The 20,033-nt window shown below is 42.6% G+C and overlaps 1 protein-coding gene across 2 annotated transcripts in view; it reads right to left on the bottom strand.

Moving 5' to 3' along the window:
• NEK5 (NIMA related kinase 5) overlaps positions 1-19,048 on the bottom strand; it is a 64,055-nt gene extending 45,007 nt beyond the window's left edge. For both annotated transcript variants that reach the window (XM_044249654.1, XM_044249655.1), the window contains exons 1-6: positions 19,004-19,048; positions 17,347-17,484; positions 9,405-9,501; positions 2,746-2,843; positions 778-861; positions 622-692 (exon numbers count right to left, since the gene is read on the bottom strand). In XM_044249654.1, the coding sequence (XP_044105589.1) occupies positions 622-692; positions 778-861; positions 2,746-2,843; positions 9,405-9,501; positions 17,347-17,463 (467 nt within the window). In that variant the 5' untranslated portion in view covers positions 17,464-17,484; positions 19,004-19,048. The remainder of the gene's footprint in view (positions 1-621; positions 693-777; positions 862-2,745; positions 2,844-9,404; positions 9,502-17,346; positions 17,485-19,003) is intronic.
• Positions 19,049-20,033: the final 985 nt, after the last annotated feature.

The following is a 20,033-nucleotide window of genomic DNA, read 5'->3' as shown; positions in this document are numbered from 1 at the left end:
TTTTTTCCATGCATATTTTTCATATAGGTGTGATCACAGAGTATTTAAAATTCAGAATTCCATTTTTGTCTTAATATAACAAAGTTTGTTCTCACATTATCAAGAAGTCTTCAAAATCATAAATGTGAGTGGCATGTAACATTCAGGTACATGCTTGTGCCAAGCTTTATAAAATTTATCTATTTCCCAATTATTAGGCATTTAAATTAGTCCAAATATCCAACTATTCCTTTATAACAAAGAGAACATTTAAAAAAACTCTTGATGTTTATTACCAACAAAATGTCTTCCAAAATAGCTGCATCAATATATTGCCCAGAGCATGTGCGAATTTGCCTGTTGCACTCAATTCTCACCAGCTTTATGCATATGCAGTCACAACTCATTTGATAAACTTATATCATACTATAAAACATTGCCACTATCTTTCTATTATACCAAGATTAATCTTGGAAATTTTAATCGTAGGCAAAACATCATATGAATGAATGATTTAGTGAATTTATATAAATATCTCTCTAAAATTATCTGGAAACCAAACTTTAAATATCTTAATTCATGATACCTAAAAATACATATTTTGGCTGTTATAAATAGAAAATGATTTTTAAAAATACTTACTTGTTCAGAACTCTTGCTATACCAAAGTCCCCAAGTTTTGCAACCATTCCACTCTTGCTAAGAAAAATGTTCTATAAATGGAGAAAATGCTATGTTGTTGGAGATATTTCAAGAAAACGAAAGATCAGTTCTGTCTTGATCTCTCCAAGCTGTTACCTGAGCTTTTATGTCTCTATGTAAGATCTTCCTGTCATGAATATATTTTAGTCCTAGAGAAATCTGTACAAACCAACTCAGAATCTGTAGAGGGAACATAAACCAAAGCCAATCAGTAGTCTGGTGGCCACTGAAATGTCTTCATGAAAATATGCAAAAAGAGAGAAATAACATATTTATGTGTATGTATTTATGTGAATGAAACTATATTAGATATATCATCTAATCACACAATTCTTTTTTTATAGAAAAAAAAATGAAGGTGCACAAAGGCAATCTAAATGCAGGTAACAAAGGGAACTCCACGTACAGAAAAGAGACGACTTAGAAGCAGAGGAAAGAGGGAGGCAGTTCCTGCTTTTTTTTTTCTCTTAACACTGGTTTGCTGACTGCATCAGGATAGCAGATAAGCAGCATTTCCTGATAACCCTGGTGCCATCAGTGTTTCCTTTTCCATGGAAAGGGGTTGCCAAGGCAGAGAGGGAAAGAGGAAGCAGAGAATCTGTGAGGTTATTAAAATTTTCAATGAACTATCAATATATGTGTATACAATATAAAAACAAATATTTTACTTTCGAAATTTTTGGAACTTAATTTCATTTCTTAGTCATGATTTTATTTTATCTTAGCTGGCCATGAGCCTCTTTTTAAAAATGTGTTCTATGCTTATAAAGACTTCTTTAAACTTCCAAAATGTCATTGGTTCCTTGTCCGCCAGATTCCACAAAAAAAGGACAACAAAAGCAAAAAATAGCCATACTCCAGATGCTAAGATTGTAATTTTAGCTCTTTTCCAACAAAGGGAAATGTAATTCAAAATTTTGTGGTGAAGACCGTTTTTATTAAATGTGGCAAAATAGGGGTGCCTGGGTGGCTCAGTGGGTTAAAGCCTCTGCCTTCAACTCATGTCATGATCCCAGGGTCCTGGGATTGAGCCCGCATCTGCTCAGCGGGGAGCCTGCTTCCCCGGCTCTCTCTGCCTGCCTCTCTGCCTACTTGTGATCTCTCCCTCTCTGTGTGTGTCAAATAAATAAATAAAAATCTTTAAAAAAAAAAAGCAAACTTTAAAAAAAAAATGTGGCAAAATAATCCCTAGAGGGGAAGAATGGAGGGTTTCTACAAATACTGAATTTAATATATAATATGAAGGAGCATAGGAAGGATGATTGATTAAATTTACAAAGTTTTAGGGATAAATGTGTACATTCAAACTATTCCATTTTAGCTCTAGGAGGAAATGATACAGGTGTGAGGTCTTTGAATAGTAAAATAGGACACAGAAACAAACTGCCGAAAGAAGGCGGCGGGCCATTCCTGAGCGCCGCTCCAGGCAGGGGCCTGCCCCACCCGTCACACAGGCCCCTTTTGGATTCCCTTCCACACACACACACATTCCTGCTGTGTCCTTCAAAGGCACAGCTCCCAAGAGGGTTCCAAAGGATGCTCAGAGGTGGAAGAAAAATGTGTTTGTGTGAAGAGAGAATGGGAATCGAGGCCATTATTCTTGGCCTTTCTCTCCTCTCTCTTCATAATCAATGAAACTAAATAGCCATTGCCATGAAGGGCCTCTATGCTCCCTAGCAAAGTGGGATAGCTATTTTATAACAGCGTACTAAATGGTAAAAGGAAGAAGAGTGAAGCTATAAATATGTCACATTTAAAATGGCTGAGGAATATCCACATTCACAATTTTTTAGCCATGAAGATGGATCTCAAGGGCATCCTACTTGAGATTGCCCCAAAACAACACTATCTTCTTCTCCAGGTTCACTCTCGGAAAGAGATTCAATTTCAGTTCAATTGCAGATCTGTTCTGGACTAAATCTATCAACAATATTGATCCACTACTGTACGTTTGAATTTCTCTGCCAGAAATCATGCTGTATATATACACGGCCTCGTACTTAGGGCATTATGAATTTAATTCCCCCTAGTACAAATTAAAAGGCAAACTGGAGGCATTTTTACCTGATCTTCACTAAATAACACTCCCCGTTGTCTACGGATCCTTCTCATGAGATCCCCTCCGTCACAGTACTCCATCACAATGAACAACCTGTTGCTCTCTGTAAGAAAAGGCATCATTACCTTTCATGCTTTCAAAAGTGGAGAATATACAGAAAAATGCTTTATACAACAGTTAAAAATGCTGGCTGCAGAATCATGGACTGGATTCTCAGCCCACTTCGCCACTTAACATTCTTAGCTCTTTGACTCTGGGCAAGTTATTTAAATTTCTCTGTGCCTCATTATCTCATCTGTAAGGTGGAGATAATAATATGGAAACTCCTCTAAGAATTGTCACAAAGGTTAAACGAGTTCATCTGTGTCAGAGACTCACAACAATGCCTGCATATAATGAGAGTTCCATAAATGGTAACAACGATTATGAACACATTCCTGCCAGAGATGAGAAATCTTCTGTTACACGGCAGCCATGAATCTTAACCCAAACCCCAGGAAGCATTAATAGACCTTTGAACTTGGGTGTAACCTTTTATTTATATGGCACTTACTCAACTATGTTGTTGAGCACAATGGACACTCTTCTAAACTAACCTCTCCCTGACCTACTTTCTGGAGTCATTACCATTCCTGCTGCCCACTCAGGGGTACCCCTGGAGCCTACTAGACTCTCCCGCACGCTCAGGTACCTCTGTTCCCATGAATTGTCACCAAGATCATGGTGTCCATCCCCAAATCTGTTCAGCCAATTACACTTGTTATTGCCATTATTGCACAAACTGATGAAAAATGAATGGAAAAAAGACAGATGTGGTTATTTCTACAAAACCTATGTTGACTACTGCGGAGAACTCAGTAAAAGAAAGTAGCTTTAAAAAAAAAAGAGGGGTGTCTTTGACTTACATGTTGGGTAAGACAAGTGGGAAATAACTGACAAACCTTTAAAAAGACTGTGCACCCAGACTGTCTGTAAATTCTGACTCCACTCTAAGGAAAGGAAATGGGAAGCCAGAAACGAGGGGAGTAGTCTGCCCAAGAAGGAGTCTTCAGAAGTCTATTCCATGTGTTCATCATCAAAGATGAGGCCTTGGTCTTATATCAAAAGTTTGGCAAATGATTGTGCATTTATAGATGAAAATAAATATGTGTGTGCAATTTCCTGCTCAACCAGTTTTTCCCCAAACCAGCCAACCGCCAGCTGGGCTCCTGCTGGAAAGGGTTCCTTCTCTGTTGTTCGTTTCTCCCACTCCTCCGTGGGTTCCCTGAAGACAGAGTCCCCACTTTGTTCTTTTGTCTTCCCTGCACCTGGCATGGGAACTGCCACCTGGAAGGGGCTTCAGGAAGGGCGGTTAAGTGGTTTCATAACCACTTAAGGAACACAACAAAAAATGGCATAAGGGCGCCTGGGTGGCTCAGTGGGTTAAGCCACTGCCTTCGGCTCAGGTCATGATCTCAGGGTCCTGGGATCTAGTCCCACATCAGGCTCTCTGCTCAGCAGGGAGCCTGCTTCCTCCTCTTTCTCTCTCTACCTGCCTCTCTGCCTACTTGTGATCTCTCTCTGTCAAATAAATAAATAAAATCTTTAAAAAAAAAAAGACATAAAATCAGGCTTAAAAACAAGTATTAATCCTCCTCGTGTTTTGCCTCATGCTGTTGAGTATCCACTAAATTTCAGAATCTCTTGCCAAAGAGCTATCATTTGCTCCCTCTCTCTTTCAAGGAGCTTAAACCAGCTCTGGAGAGGCTGTGAGCACCTTGACAGCATCTGCCCTCCACTGCGGCTAATTCACAAACTCAGGGTTCCTCTCACAGAACACTTCGACTCCCATCTCCTTAAAGGGGACAGATCCATTCATTCATCAACGGACCGTTATTGAGGACATGCCAAGGAATGAGGTGCTGGGAATATAAAGCAAACAAGCCATCCTTCCTGCATGAGGAGGCGACCGTTTAGTTGGGGAGTCGGTCAGCATAGGTGAGAAGAGCCACCGCAGAAGTCTGTGGCTTAGAGGGCAATGGGGACAAGAGACAGTGAACGACAGACATGGAGAGTCCAGGAAGGTTTTAAGAAGGTGTTTCCGGACATGCCCTAATGATTTAGGGGGTAAATTATCTTTAGGGATGCGTGAGTTTTAGGAGAACTGCTATTTCTCATAGCAGTCTTTGAGAGGGCCACTTCAGTGATGAAGGAATGGCAGTGGGACTGCTGAAATCAGGAAAACTAAGGAGAAAGGGCTCCATTTTACTTCCTTGACACCAACCTTCAACTCACTCTGCCTTACACTGGCTTTCTGTGAAAGAAGTTAAGTGGCTGCTTCAGGATTAATCATGGCGGAGCCATCTTGAAGAAACTATTTGGGTCAATGAGTATCATTTGCCTCTAAATATGTATCCTCCCCCACCCCACTAGCCACCATTAATTTTCGTATGCCATGGGCTTAGAACCTTCTGGAAAGACCATTTATATTCTCAAATTCTCCATCTGTTTAAGCAAAGTAAGCAGTGTAGGGGAAGAGGAAAGAGGTATAAGAAACAATTATTGTCCTCACGGCCTCCAGTCTCACAGATGGAAATGAAGATTATACACTAGCATTATAATACAGCATATTATGTGCCATGTGAGTACAAGTTTGAAGGTTCTCAGAGCAGAAGTGAGAGAGGTCCCTTTCCATTAAGGGATAGATCTGTGTTTGGTCAAATATTTGGTATAATATTTGAAAATGTAGAAAGGAGGAAAAGGATGCTCTAAAGAAGAAGTGCAAGACACACTGTAGGGCAGCAACTTCTCCAATTATGAAGCTCACTGGTCATTAACCTTTCTAAACTACCGAGGGGCACTCATAGTAGGGACTAACATTAACCAAGCTTTCTATGGTCAAATTCCAACATGCAAAAATTAATTAATTAATATTGCAATTAATTCATTCTTAAGTGCACTTTGTAAAAATCAGGATGGCATCTTACAGACATTGGCATCTTTCAATTGGTTGCTGTGGACCCAGCAGTCTTGATGTTACCACTGCTTGAATAATTTTTAGAACCCCTTAACCAATTTAATTCACTTGTAGTTTCCTTTTTATGTATGTACAAGAAGAACAGAAAGTAAATACGTCTTAAAAAGCTCTTTTAATACATAGAAAATAAAAATTGGGTTAAGGAAGAGCTCTGTTTTGTCAAGTTGGCAGTATTGTTCCTCGGAATTAGCATGTAATGGCGCATCTAGAAACCTACGGCCTCTAGATTTGATGAAGTATCACCCATATCCCCATCATTCCATAAAATAAGAGCATTTTAGTGCTCCAAATCAAGGAGGGACACAGAGTCAGCATCAAGAATGAAGGTACTTCTGCTCTTCTCTCTTGCCCATTGCACTGTATTCACAAGGACGTCCCACAGGGCTCTGTGTCCCTTCCCCACTTACAAGCCTCTGACTATTTCATGGATGCTAGGACATGTGACTCCTGGGCCAGTGGCCAAGGACTTTATTACTCTTGGCAAAAGCAGGTGTCAGAGCTTCACGTTAGCACTCATCCCACGGAGTAAAACACATGAGCCTAGACGGACGTGTGCACCTGCTGTGGGCAATGTGACAGGAGAGGAACCTGAGCTGGAGGAAGCTGCCTCTTTCCAGTGAGCAGCAAATAGGCCAGCTCTGCCTTGGAGATGTCTTGCCTTTCAGTGTCCCTCACCACAAACCAGAGATACAGCCTGGGGAGACAGCGGTCAGGACTTTGCACTCCTGGCACGTACGGCAGAGATGTGCAGAGATGCTCAGGGCCCACGGCAGACAGCCCTTCCCAAAGGCCTCCTGGCCAGTGCTTTAACCCGCCAGGCCTGCTCTTGCCCTCATGCCATTGCAGTAGCTGGTCCTCTGGCCCAGAAAGTTCTTCAGCAGAGCTGAGCGTGGATCTGCCAGTCTTTCCTCGAATGACCACCCTGCTAGAAATTGTTTCCATACTCCTGCCCCACCCTTTGACATTGCCCCAGCATTTACTACCTTCTAACATACTCTACAATGTGGTTCTCGGTTATGCCTCCATTTATTGTCTGTCTCTCCCCACCCACAGCCCCAGCGCACACACGGTGTGGGCTCCCTCCCTGGGAGTGCAGGTAGGACCTGTAGATACAACGGGCTATCACTCCCGGGACGATGTCGCGACATACAGCAGAGGGGATTTCACTGATATCGCTGAAGTCAGTTGACTTTGAGTTCATAGAAAAAGAGATTTTACCTGGGGGCCTTGACCTAATCACCAGAGCCATCAAGATCTAGGTCTAGAGGTCAGAGACAGAGGAAGGGAGAGATTGCAAGTGGAAGAAGGCCTACTGAAGGGGCCATAGGGCATGGAAGGGCGGTTGGCCTCCAGAAGGCCATAACCACCCCCAGTGAACAGCTAGCAAGAAAGCAGACCCCTCATTCTTATGATCCTAGTAGATGAGTTCTGCCAACAATGTAAGTAAGCAGGGCAGGGAACTCTGCACCTCCATGGAGAGAGCAGACCCAGCTGTGGGGCCCTGAGCAGAGAATCCAGGTAAGCCACACCCAGACCTGTGATCTAGAGGGGTCAGGAAAGGATAAATAGGTGTTGGTTGGAGACATTGAATTTGTGATGGTTTGTTACGGAGCAACAGAAAACAACAGTGCAGGGAGAGCTTCTGCCTCCTGTGTTCACTGATGAAACCCAGGACACACCCAGCATGTAAGAGGACTTGATAAATATTTATTGAAGGAATTTAAGTGGAATCAATTTAGCTATAGGAAAATCTCACTACATGCCCTGTTTTTCATACATCGCGTCAAACTTATAAAAAGTTCATGCTTTCTACAGACAAACATTTGCTGAACTAGAGCAACGGTTCTTCTGTTCCGAGACAAGCTGTTGAGAGTAAACAAAGCCTTTATCTTGATAAGCTCCAGGTTTCAAGTCCCGAAAACCTGACAGGCAAACCCAGGGGCATCCCCACAGCTCTAGCTTTCCTAAACACAGGGGCACTCAACTTCAAAAACAAAAAATAAAGCTGTTCTAAGAAATTTTAAGCTTACAATATAAACAGACTCAGTGGAGGTCATTTATGTGGTCCAAATGACCTCTAATTTTATAACAGCACCTGTGTCCATGGTCCTCAAATGTCTATTTGGCATAAAGACATAGACTACTCTGTGAAAGGGGTCCAGTCCATGTAGTCACTCAGCCACTGGGGATTAAGCACTTACTAAGCGCTGGATGTGGAGGATCAAGGGGTGACAGAAGAATTCTTAACGCCACTATCTGAAAGGCTTGGACTTAGTCCTGTAAACAGAGGCATGTGCACAAGGGCAGACGTGTTATGCAAGATCAATAGGGGGCGCCATGATGGGAACCGCAGTCTCGGAGAAGGCCTGGGCATGAGTAGACTTCAGGCAGACAGAGGGAGTCACAGCAACAACCCAAAGAATGAGGAAAAGAAAGATCGTCTTCTGGCTTTGTTAGGAATCCAAGAATAGGAAAGGAGGGCACTTTATTCAGTGGCTGCCCCTTAGAAGTTGTTCAAAAGAACTCGACTTCCTGCTCACGTCTACTGCTCCAGTCCCAGGAAGACCACACAAGAGCCCTGAGAACTCTCTTAAATACCCAGCAGTCAAAGAGGGCCATACAGAGAACTGCTCTGAACACAGTCATTTTAGTTTGTAAGGAACCAAGTGCTCTACGCAGTGTGAAAGCTCAAAAAATAGTGGCTCTGCATATTTATCTCCTGATTTGTACACCCCCGAGGGCACTTAAAGACATTGAAGACATTCCTGCTCCATTAACTAGTTACAGCCTGGGAATCCAAGCTCCCAGCCCAGTGCCAGGGGTTGCAAGGGGGATGCCCCGTGGTGAGCTGTGGGCAGACACAGTGCATCACAGCCTAAGATGCACCCGACCTACAGGAGACGTGTTTATGGCCTGTCTCTTCCCCCAGAAGGTAAGCTCCGCCAGGACAGAAACTTCTGCCTGTTTTGCTGACTGTAGACGGAGGCAGAAGAGATGTTGTGTTCGGGCATGTTTTTCCCCTCGAGCGTGGCTGTTTGCTGTAAGAGGATCGGGGGCTCACCTGTTGCCCCAGCACATGCAAGAACTCTCAGAGGCAGAGTACACCGTCCCTATCACCCCATGACCCGGGCTGGCTGCATGGCTGCTTTGCCAACAGGAATGGGAGCTCAGATGGAAGGTGAGAAACAGGCCACATCCTAACAGGGCTCTGAGAGTGATCGCGTTGCAGGCTCCGTGTCTTGTCCCATTCTCTCGCTCAGCATGCTCCCTGTCTTGGCTGCTCCATCACCTGGACCCCAGACTGCAGACCCCACCCGCTCACAGCCAAGCTGTAATGTGAGAAATCTATGTGGATTACTGGGAGGCCACAACTTAGGGGTTCTTACTGTAGCAAAACCAATACACCAGCATTAACTATTGAGGCAGCAAGAATTAAGAAGAGGGAAAAATTAAGCAAACTTAGAAGTTTTCTACAAAAACTCACTAGCAAGGAAATAAAGTCAGTGTCTCAAATTATGATTTAAGGAAATGGGGAAATGAGTCCCTTTACAAAAATGAATTTATGCACAGTTCTCAAAAATCTTTTCTAGATGTCTATGTGCCTACACTATATTATTAAAGCACTTGAAGAATATTAGAAAGCCAAACCTTGAAATGAACTGAAGAAGGTTACAATGTTGGGATGCTTCATTCTGGCCAGAAGAATTACTTCTTTCTTTGAAGCTTCTTCTTCTTGGTTGGGCATCTAAATTACATTAAGAGACAGAGTATAAAGATACTATTATCTATATGGTATTATCTATAAAGTAATCTAAGTAGTTATCAATAATTTGTTTTCAAGAAGATGCTTTCTGCTATCATCTAAAATTCTCAAAGATTTCATTGGCTTCTAATGCCACTTCTGAAACTGATCGTTCAATGGCAGGAAATGACATTCCTTTTTTTTTTTTTTTTAAGATTTTATTTATTTATTTGATAGAGAGAGATCACAAGTAGATGGAGAGGCAGGCAGAGAGAGAGAGAGAGAGATGGAAGCAGGCTCCCTGCTGAGCAGAGAGCCCGATGCGGGACTCGATCCCAGGACTCTGAGATCATGACCTGAGCCGAAGGCAGCGGCTTAACCCACTGAGCCACCCAGGCGCCCAGGAAGTGACATTCCTAGAATTAACAGCATGATCTATAGCGAATCAATGGTTTGTCGGTGATAATTGTAAACAAGAAAATAAATATTTCTGGTGTAGGTCTGCTGTATTAAAGGTTCAGTTGCTTTGGTGGCAACTTGTTGATTACTTAGGCCTCTGAAGGAAACTTATTTTAATATTTATCTCTCAGCAACAAAGAAATTCCTTATAAAAAGGCAATGTTCCAGCAGCAACCATTGCTGAGAAGAAACACATGAAATTTAAAAAACAAAACAAAACAAAAAAAGTCATATATCCCCACAATCAGGCCGGTAAAATTCTGTAGTAAGATTACTACATTTTTCATTTTCAAATAAAAATGGTCTCTTGGGACCTCATTTTGATTTGATGCATTTTCTTATCACTCGGCAGATCATCTACTGAAAGTATTTTTCGATTGTTTCGGTGCCAGTGGCAGTGGCCACACCTCGCTCCCACCCCTTCTTCCTCGTTCTTGACACTTTGCGATTGCCTGACTGGTCATCTCCACCTGACTTCTGGCCTGGCCGCCCCCCCTTTCCAGCCCCAGCAGGTCACCTGCCCCTCTCCCTCGCTCCTTCTCTAATGGTCTTCAACACCAGCCCACGCGGTATGTGTGAGTTCCCATACTTCTCATCCTCACTGAGAGTTAAGCATTTTTTAAACATTAACGTTCTCAATCCCAACTTTACTGCCTCCTACCTATGTATCCTTCTGTAAATCATTTAAATCTCAGCTTCTGTCTCTTCCACCCCAATTTAAATTTAAAAACAGCTGCTCCATGTGAGTTTCAAAACACAAGTAACTGAATTACTCCTACGAGATTGACAGACTTGGCTACTCAACCACTTTAACTACTGTTTTTCAAAGGAACATTAGACACAAAACCAAAAGGCACACGTAGGTAGGTGACTGTATTTTTTTTTTTTTAAGATTTTATTTATTTGTCAGAGAGAGAGGGAGAGAGAGCGAGCACAGGCAGACAGAGAGGCAGGCAGAGGCAGAGGGAGAAGCAGGCTCCCCGCCGAGCAAGGAGCCCGATGTGGGACTCGATCCCAGGACGCTGGGATCATGACCTGAGCCGAAGGCAGCTGCTCAACCAACTGAGCCACCCAGGCGTCCCGGTGACTGTATTTTTATAGCTAGGTAAAAATACTGGCAATAGATGTGGCAAATATTTCAGTATCTATAATATATAAGGAGTTCTTGCAAATTAACAAGGCAAAAAGGGCAAACCTGCTAATACAAATATGGCAAAATACACGGATGGGCAACTCATAAAAAAGAAAAGAAACAAAAATGAGAAACAGAAAAAAATATCCAACCCCACTCAATAATCTAAAGATCTAAATCTCCATCTTTCTCTGCCTGCCTCTCTGCCTGGTTGTGATCTCTCTCTCTCTCTGTGTGTAAAATAAATAAATAAATTTTTAAAAAAATAAAGAACAAAGACTGAAATAAAATTTGATGTAATGTTTCACCTATGATATAAACAAAGACAAGTATGTTAATACCTAGGATTATCCAAAAAGCAGCAAACCGGCACTCATATACTTCTGGTATAGGTGTATCAATGTGTGGGGGAAGCGATTTTACAACATGAACTAAGAAACTTTAAATTGCTCCTGTTTTTGGCTTATTATCTCTTCTAGAAATTTATCAAAAGAAAATAATCAGAAATGTGCCAAGTGTTTTCATATAAAACCTTCATTACCATGCTTTGTCATTAGTTTTTTAATTACTGTCATAATACACACTTATGATCTCAAAAAATATTTGAAGCCAGACAGAAGTGAACAAGATGAAAGTGAAACTGCCCCTTGTCCTCCCCACCCATTCCATTAATTCCCATTCCTTAGGAGTAATTGCTGCTAATTGCTAAATGTTTTTATTTAATGCACACAGAGGTAAACATGTGTACATAGTTTGTTTAATGAGAATAACTTAGCGGCGCCTGGATGGCTCAGTTAGTTAAGTGTCCAACTCTTGGTTTTGGCTCAGGTCATGACCTCATGGTTGTGGGATCGAGTCCGTGTCAGGCTCTGCGCTTAGCAGGAAGGCTGCTTCAGATTCTCTCTCCCTCTCCCTCCTGCTCACTCTCCCTGTCTCTCTCTCAAATAAATAAATAAATAAAATCTTTCAAAAAGTGACTTATATTCTTATTACATGCTATTTAATCATCCCTAAAAAATTAAACATAAATGTCTGAAAATATAAAAATAGTTAAATCATGGTGTTTCTTTTTATGTATTTATTTATTTACTTGACAGAGATCACAAATAGGCAGAGAAGCAGGTAGGGTGGGGAGCGGGGGAGCAGGATCCCTGCTGAGCAGAAAGCCTGATGCAGGGCTCGATCCCAGGGCCCTGGGATCATGACCTGAGCCAAAGGCAGAGGCTTAACCCACTGAGCCACCCCGGTGCCCCTGGTGTTTCTTAACCTGATGTCATATTATGCAGTCATCAAAAATCAAGGGAGGCAAAGTGTTATAGCAGAAAGAGCAATAGAAGAGTGAGAGAGATCTGTTGGCTATTGGGCATCATTGAGCAAATCACTTAACATCCTTGAGCCTCAGCTCTTTTATCTATACAATGAGCCACAAGATAGATCTTCAGGGCTGCTGCAAGAATTAAATGAATTGATATATGTAAATCACGTAGGAAGGCAGAGGTAAAATAGGCACCCAGTGCTTACCACCCAGTGGTAAGCATTATCTTTATTATTGGGAACATTTAATATTATTATATGAGAATATTTTTCTAAGTTTATTTACTTACTTTTTTTTAGTAATCTCTACACCCAACATGGGGCTTGAACTCACGACCCCAATATCAAGAGTCACATGCGCTCCCAACTGAGCCAGCCAGGGGCCCCAAAGAACATATACTATATAAAAACACTGAATGACTTGAGAAAATATTCACGACATATTGCTAAGTACAAAAAGATGCTATAGAAGAATATATCTATCATGGCACCTATCATGCCAGTATCTTATAAAGTATTTATACATTAAAAATAGCCTGGAGGGGTGCCTGGGTGGCTCAGTTGTTAAGCGTCTGCCTTCAGCTCAGGTCATGATCCCAGGATCTTGGGATCAAGCCCCACATCGGTCTCCCTGCTCAGTGGGAAGCCTGCTTCTCCCTCTCCCACTCTCCTTCCTTGTATTTCCTCTCTCACTGTCTCTGTCAAATAAAGAAATAAAATCTTAAAAAAAATAAAAATAAAAATAGCCTGGAGAAAAATGTACCATAATGTTTAAAGAGAGAGGTTACAAGTGATTGTATTTTCCTCTAAATGGCCTTATTTTGCCCTTCAGTTTTTTTCAAAAATTTGTGTAATGAACACTTTCATTTTATAATCAAGAAAGTATACAACAAGGGCACCTGGGTGGCTCAGTGGGTTAAGCCTCTGCCTTCGGCTCAGGTCATGATCTCAGGGTCCTGGGATCAAGCCCTGCATTAGGCTCTCTGCTCAGCAGGGAGCCTGCTTCCCTTCCTCTCTCTCTGCCTGACTCTCTGCCTACTTGTGATCTTGTGAACTCTGTCTGTCAAGTAAATAAATAAATTTTTTTAAAAAAGAAAGTAGGGACGCCTGGGTGGCTCAGTTGGTTGGACGACTGCCTTCGGCTCAGGGCGTGATCCTGGAGTCCCGGGATCGAGTCCCGCATCAGGCTCCCAGCTCCATGGGGAGTCTGCTTCGCTCTCTGACCTTCTCCTCGCTCGTGCTCTCTCTCACTGTCTCTCTCTCTCAAATAAATAAATAAAATCTTTAAAAAAAAAAAAAAAAAGAAAGTATACAACACATTTTGGAGGAAAGAATCAAAAGAATAGGGGCGGCTGGCTGGCTCCATTGCTTCAGCACACAACTCTTGATCTCAGGGTTGGGAGTTCAAGGCTCACACTAAGGGTAGAGCTTACTTAAAAAAAAAATAAGAAGAATCAAAAGAATATGCTTGATAGCAGTAGGATGATGAGAGAGAAAACAGTAGCTTGTTGGCACCTGTGAGAAATAAGCCATTCAGGTTCTTGTATTTAGAGTTTACAGCATAGAGAGACACTGGCGATGTGGGGAAATGTAGATTTCTCTAGATAAGAAGTAATGAAAAACTACATTAGGGCAGAAAGGAAGAAAGAAGCAATACCTATTAACACTGGGACACAGGCCTTGCTAGGCAAATTTAATAATATAAAGAGATATGGGAAAGCAAGAACAAGGCCTAATATGACATTCTCCTTAGTGATGGCCTGGAGACCAGGGCAGTTCATGAGAAAATGGATGAAAAAAAATCAGTGCTATATTAGAAAAATATGGTTGACTTTTTATTATGTATACTAAGAATAGGAGAGATGCTATCAAGTGAATTAATATATATCCTTATAGAAAATTCACCTCCTAAATACTTTCTTCTTTCCTTAGAATTAAAATGGTGTTGTAATTCCTAAGTATGTACCATCTTAACAACAGAGCTAGAAGGCCTAAAAGTGTCTAGCCACTGAATTATTTATAAATTATAAAAATGTATTGACTACCTACAGGGGCAAAGCATTATTAGACGCTGTGTGGAAGGCCAAGACAAATAAGGTAGGCATTCTGCACACACAGCACACACAGTTTAATAAGGGGAGAAGGCACAGACACACACACAAAAAAACAGTCAAAGCCCATCAGAGAAGAGGACAACCAGTACCATAGCAGCAGGATAGGTAAAAAGCTATGCGTTTACACAGAGAGAGATTACTTCAAGTGGGAAGGTCCTGGAAGGTCTCCTGGAGCTCAGCCCCAAGCAAGTAGGATCTTAATGCTTGGAGACATGCAGGCAAATACCTTCTTGAAAAAAGAGCCCCATGGGCGAGCACAGAGACAGCTGGGTATGTGGAGGGGAAGCTGGAAATGGAATTCGGGAAAACAAACCAGAGAGAGTGTGAAAACTAATCCAAAGAGCAAAACAATATAAAAGTACAAGGCCAAAATTACTCACAACCCCACATTCCACCTACATAACAACAATCAAGTACATCTTCCTTTTATGTATGTGACTACATGCATGGGTATCTATATTCCTGGAGAAAGAGAATACATATTTTTACCAAGAGTACCTCGTTCTACACACACCGTTTTCTCAATTAGCAGAAGCTGTGACATTTCTCACGTCAACACTTCACCTGCAACATGATTTCTAAGAGCCGCTTCCTTTTTTATAAATGAAGTAACCAATCCCCTACTGTTTGACACTTGCTTTCTGACTGTACGTCTCCGGGTATTTCCTTGGAGTTACACTCCCAAAAGTAGATCATGGGATGTGTACTTTTTTCCCTGTCTTTTTCAAAACAAAGATAGCTTTTTCTGCCTACACAAATAATACAGTTCAGGGGCATCTGAGTGGCTCAGTCGGTTAAGCGCCTGCCTTTAGCTCAGGTCATGATCTCAGGGTCCTGGGATCAAGCCCCACGTAGGGCTCCCTGCTCAGTGGGGAGTGTGCTTCTCTCTCTCTCTCTGTGATCTCTCTCGCTTTCACTCTCCCTCAAATAAATAAATAAAAATGTAAAAAAAACAAAAAACAAAAAGAGGATTATTAATTAAAAAAAGAATATATGGTTCATATTAAAAATTTTGAAAATGCAGAGAGGAGTAGTGGAGGCGAAATCCTATCACTCAGCAATAATCACTGTTAGTGTGCGTGTGCGTGTGCATGTGTGTGTGTGGGTACTGTTAACATAACACACACACATACATATATAACTTTTGGTGGCCTGATTTTTTTTCATCTTTACAACATACTGTGGACCTGTAATGCAAATAGGGCATGGATCCTTCTAAGGTTTTGATACATACTAATGAATTCCCTTCAGAGTGATACCAATCTACTTTCCCATCATCAGAGGAAGAGTGCCCACTGCCCCACTTTTATATTCTTTCTTATCTTTCCCAAATGTATGAGCAAAAAGTTGTTTGTATTGATATATATTTCTTTCTTTTTTTTTTTAAGATTTTATTTATTTATTTGACAGAGAGAGATCACAAGTAGACAGAGAGGCAGGCAGAGATAGAGAGGGAAGGAGGCTCCCCGCTGAGCAGAGAGTCCGATGCGGGCCTCGATCCCAGGACCCTGAGATCATGACCTGAGCCGAAGGCAGCGGCTTAACCCACTGAGCCACCCAGGCGCCCATATATTTCTTACTTTACTCATGAGTTTGAAGTTTTTGTATGATGACGTCTTTGGTTATGGGTTTTTTCCTTTTTATTCACTTATAAAAGGCTAGCACTTTTTTGTCAATACTTGCAAATATTTTGGCATTCTGTCAACTTCCTTTCAATTTATTCGTGGTTTTTTTTTTTTGTCATTCAGAAGTTTTATATTTTTATGTACTCAAAAGTGACAATGCATCCAGTCATCTTTCCTGACAACTTCTGTCCTAGTGAAGGTCTGGGGACACGGATGGAGCATTATCAAAAATTTTCTACATGGAAGCTGGAGCCTTGGCAAAGATACTGAAGCAGCCCAGAGCATTGACCAAACAAACTCAGAGGAGAGAATAAAACAAACTCACAGCATGTGGCAAGTAATCGGACGTGGAGGGAGACAAGACTCACAGGTGATCCCATGGTTTTGAGCCTGGATCTCACAAGGACACTAATGCCATGAACACAGTGCAACACAGAGCAGATAAAATGCAGAACCGGGGGCTGGGAGGGACCAGGGCTGGAGAGAGTTTTAAGAGTGGTCTGCTTACTGGGAAAGACAAGAGTGAGGCGACTGCCCAGAGAAAGAGAAGACAGTTGGCAAAGAACAGATGCTGGGGGACGTCTACGGAGTGAGAGGGCAGACAGACCTGAGAGAGAGCAGCCACATAAACAAAGGAAAGCAAACAGAACAATGTCGAGGAAGGAAGCTCTGAGAGCACATTAGAATAACAGGACACTAGTAGTAGGATGCCACAGGGCCACGAGAAAGGACCTATACTGGTGAATAAAGCATTCTCTCCAAAGCTAACCATCTGCACCTGAGCTTTAGTGTAAGTTTGGGAAGGTCTTTTGTTTTCCTTTGCAACATTAAAAAACTGTGGTAAAATATATAGAACATAAAATAAATACCATTTTAACCATTTTTAACTATACAGTTCAGGGGCATTAAGTACACTCATGCTGTGCAACTTGTCAAGTAGATTTTGCACACATTTTTTTTTTTTTTTAACTAAAGGGATTTTTAAAAAATATTTTAATTTTTAAATAATCTCTACACTCAATGTAGTTCCAGTTCCACAGATAACTGACTGAGCCACCCAGGTGCCCCTGGTCAACTGAGGCTTAACGTCCATACTATAAAAACAAACAAGCAAAAAAAAAATGTCTTTCTTTTTCATACTAAATTAAAAGCCAACTGAATATATTACTGAAAATGAACAGGAATGTGAACTTCTTCACTTTACCTTCGCAAAATCGATCTCTTTAATAACACAGTGCTTGCCATCTGATTTCCCGTTAGCCAAGAATGCTTTCCCGAAGGCACCTTCCCCAATGACCTTAATCACATCATAATTATCCATGGTGTCGATGCACGGTGGTGCCTGAAATCAGAGCACTGACATTTTATTGCACACCTTTCATAATCGTGAACAAAGTCACACAACTGACCACTGCAGTGTAAAGGAACTTCTTTTGGTAAAACTTTCCTACCAACCTCACCAAGACAAAGTCAAATAACCTTCCTTGGGATGGCAGGCAACAACGAAGGGAAAACATTGTTTCTTGGTGTAATCTGAGCTCAGACTCAGTTTTGATAACTGTAGTGTTGTGACCCTGGGCAAGTCACTTAATCTCTCAAAACCTCACCCTCCTAATTACTAAAATGGAAATAACAATACCTGGTTTTGCAAGATTGTTCTGAGAATCTAAGATACAACACCCAGGTCTTGGCTCCTCTGTAAAGCGGGAATGTCCTTAACACTGGTGCGGTTTTACAGTTCGGCCCTTCTCAACGGGGACGTGCTGCCCTCTAGGGGAAATTTTGGGAATTTGCGGAGGTTTTTCTGTTCCTTGCAGAGAAGCGAAAAGCACTATGGCATTTAGAAGTGGTTGGGGCCTGGAATACTAATGTCCTGTGATGCGAGGCACGGTCCTGAAAATAAATAAGTATCCCGCGGGCCTACAACCCTAGAAAGTCCCCACACACATCCATGTGCATGGAAAAATCTACTTATAACGATCTGCAGCTAGCACCAAACTGCATTTTACACGTAAATACAGAATATTTTTTGCAGTTTTACTGAACACTGAATTTTCAAGGAAAGCAAACGCATTTAAATCAAGGCTTGGTTGTACTTTGTTGTGTTTGGAATATTACCAAGAACTGTGCACCGGTTTGGAAAATCACGCCACCAGTGGCTGAGCTGCTCAAGGTAGCCTTAGCCAAGAGGAGACCTAACAGTGGGCGGCCGTCAAGGTCAGGTGCCTCCTAGCCCAGGCGCGGGCCCTTGGCTACTTCCCTACTTTCTTCGACTGTGGTTGTACCAAGCATTTGCAGACTGAAATGCTAACTTTATTATAAACCGTTTCCTTGTATTTCCTCTTTACACCACATTTAGGACATCATGCCCACTTTTAAAACTTGCGTGAGCAGGCCGGTCAGGTTTTCGATCATCTGTGTTATGGTAGGAAAGGGGGACAACTAGGTGGCATGGGTCTGGGAACCAGCTCCGCTGCCAGGGGAGGTCGGAGACACCCGAGGACCTAGTTTTAAGGGAGGCGGCTGCGGAATTGGAACACGAGGACTCCAGCCCGGGAACTGAGGGACGGCGACCGTCCCGCCCCGACGGCACCAGGGGGTGGAAGCCCCCAGCTCTCGGGACAAGTCTTCTACCTTAGGAGCACTCGGCGAGACGGCCGCTGGCTGGGCTGCAGAGCTGGCGCCCGCTCCAGAGCTCGGTGTGTAGCGCGTTGCCACGGAGACCAACGCGGCCCGGGACTTCGGGCAGTTCCCCTCCAGCGCCTGTCTACTCTTCGGGGGCTCGATCCCTTTCCCCGCGGCTCCCGGAGCCCTGGGGGCAGCTCGGGGGCAGGATCCCGGGCGACCCGCCCGCAGCATACCTGTTGAGCCGGCTCCACCGGGCTGGAAACTTCCTTGCGGGGGAATCTGGGTTCCCCCAGCCGCTGCGCTTCGGGGCGGAGGGGGTGGAGCCGCGCGGCGGAAGGGGGGCGGGGCGCCGGCGGAGAGAGGACTGGTCTGCACCGTCCTCCCCGAAGAGCGGTCCGAGGCCAAACCCGGCCGCGTCACCTTCTGCTGTCTTGGGTCGGGACTCACTCCACCAGCACAGGCGCTCCTGTTTGTCGCCACACGGCGTACCAGATGCTTTGCAGAAATTATCTCTGTTCTTTGCAACAACCCAGCAAAGGAGCGGTCGTCCAGTTTTCTAAATGAACTAAATTGAGACAGGGAGAGTTTTTCGTGCAAGGCTCAAATACTATCAAGAGATGGACAGACACTGGTCTCCACTTGGCGGCCATACCAAACTGGCCGCACCCCGGTGGTCTGCAAACAGGCGCCACCCCCCGCCGATCCCCGCCCCCCGCCTTCCCATTCCCCATTTTCGAAGGCACATCAAGCTGCTATCTAAAACGTTCCATTACATGTCTAAATAGTTGAAAAGGATGTAATTTCCAGCAATTATAAATACTGACACGAGTAAAACATATCCAAAGTAATCTAAAAACCACGGTAATTTGAAACCAACCATCATTCTTTTTAAGTGAGCTCTTCTTTTGAGAATCACAAAGTTTACATCATTCCTTTCTCTCCTTGAACTATCCCTATAGCTAATGTTTTTCTGCTTTGAAGTTTTATTGATCACTATCATGTAAGTGGAAATTAATTTATATTTCCTGATCATAGGCTTTCTTTCATTCTTGAATTATTAACAGTACTAGTAGGTACGGAATTGGTAAAAAAAAAATGAAATGAATCACATTGATAAATAAACATTAAACATAAAAAGTAAAATTGTATTGGAAATTTATCACTTAAAGATGTCAATGGGCTTTTTTTCCCCCTCCCAATTAGTATCCACTAGATGAATGCTCACTTTTTGCTGGAATAGACAAGGTTCAAAAATTATTCTCT

This window comes from Neovison vison, chromosome 5 (assembly GCF_020171115.1).
Source record: "Neovison vison isolate M4711 chromosome 5, ASM_NN_V1, whole genome shotgun sequence".
Taxonomy (NCBI): Eukaryota; Metazoa; Chordata; class Mammalia; order Carnivora; family Mustelidae; genus Neogale; species Neogale vison.
Note: the sequence above shows the minus strand (reverse complement) of the source record. Positions and strands in the feature narration are given on the sequence as shown.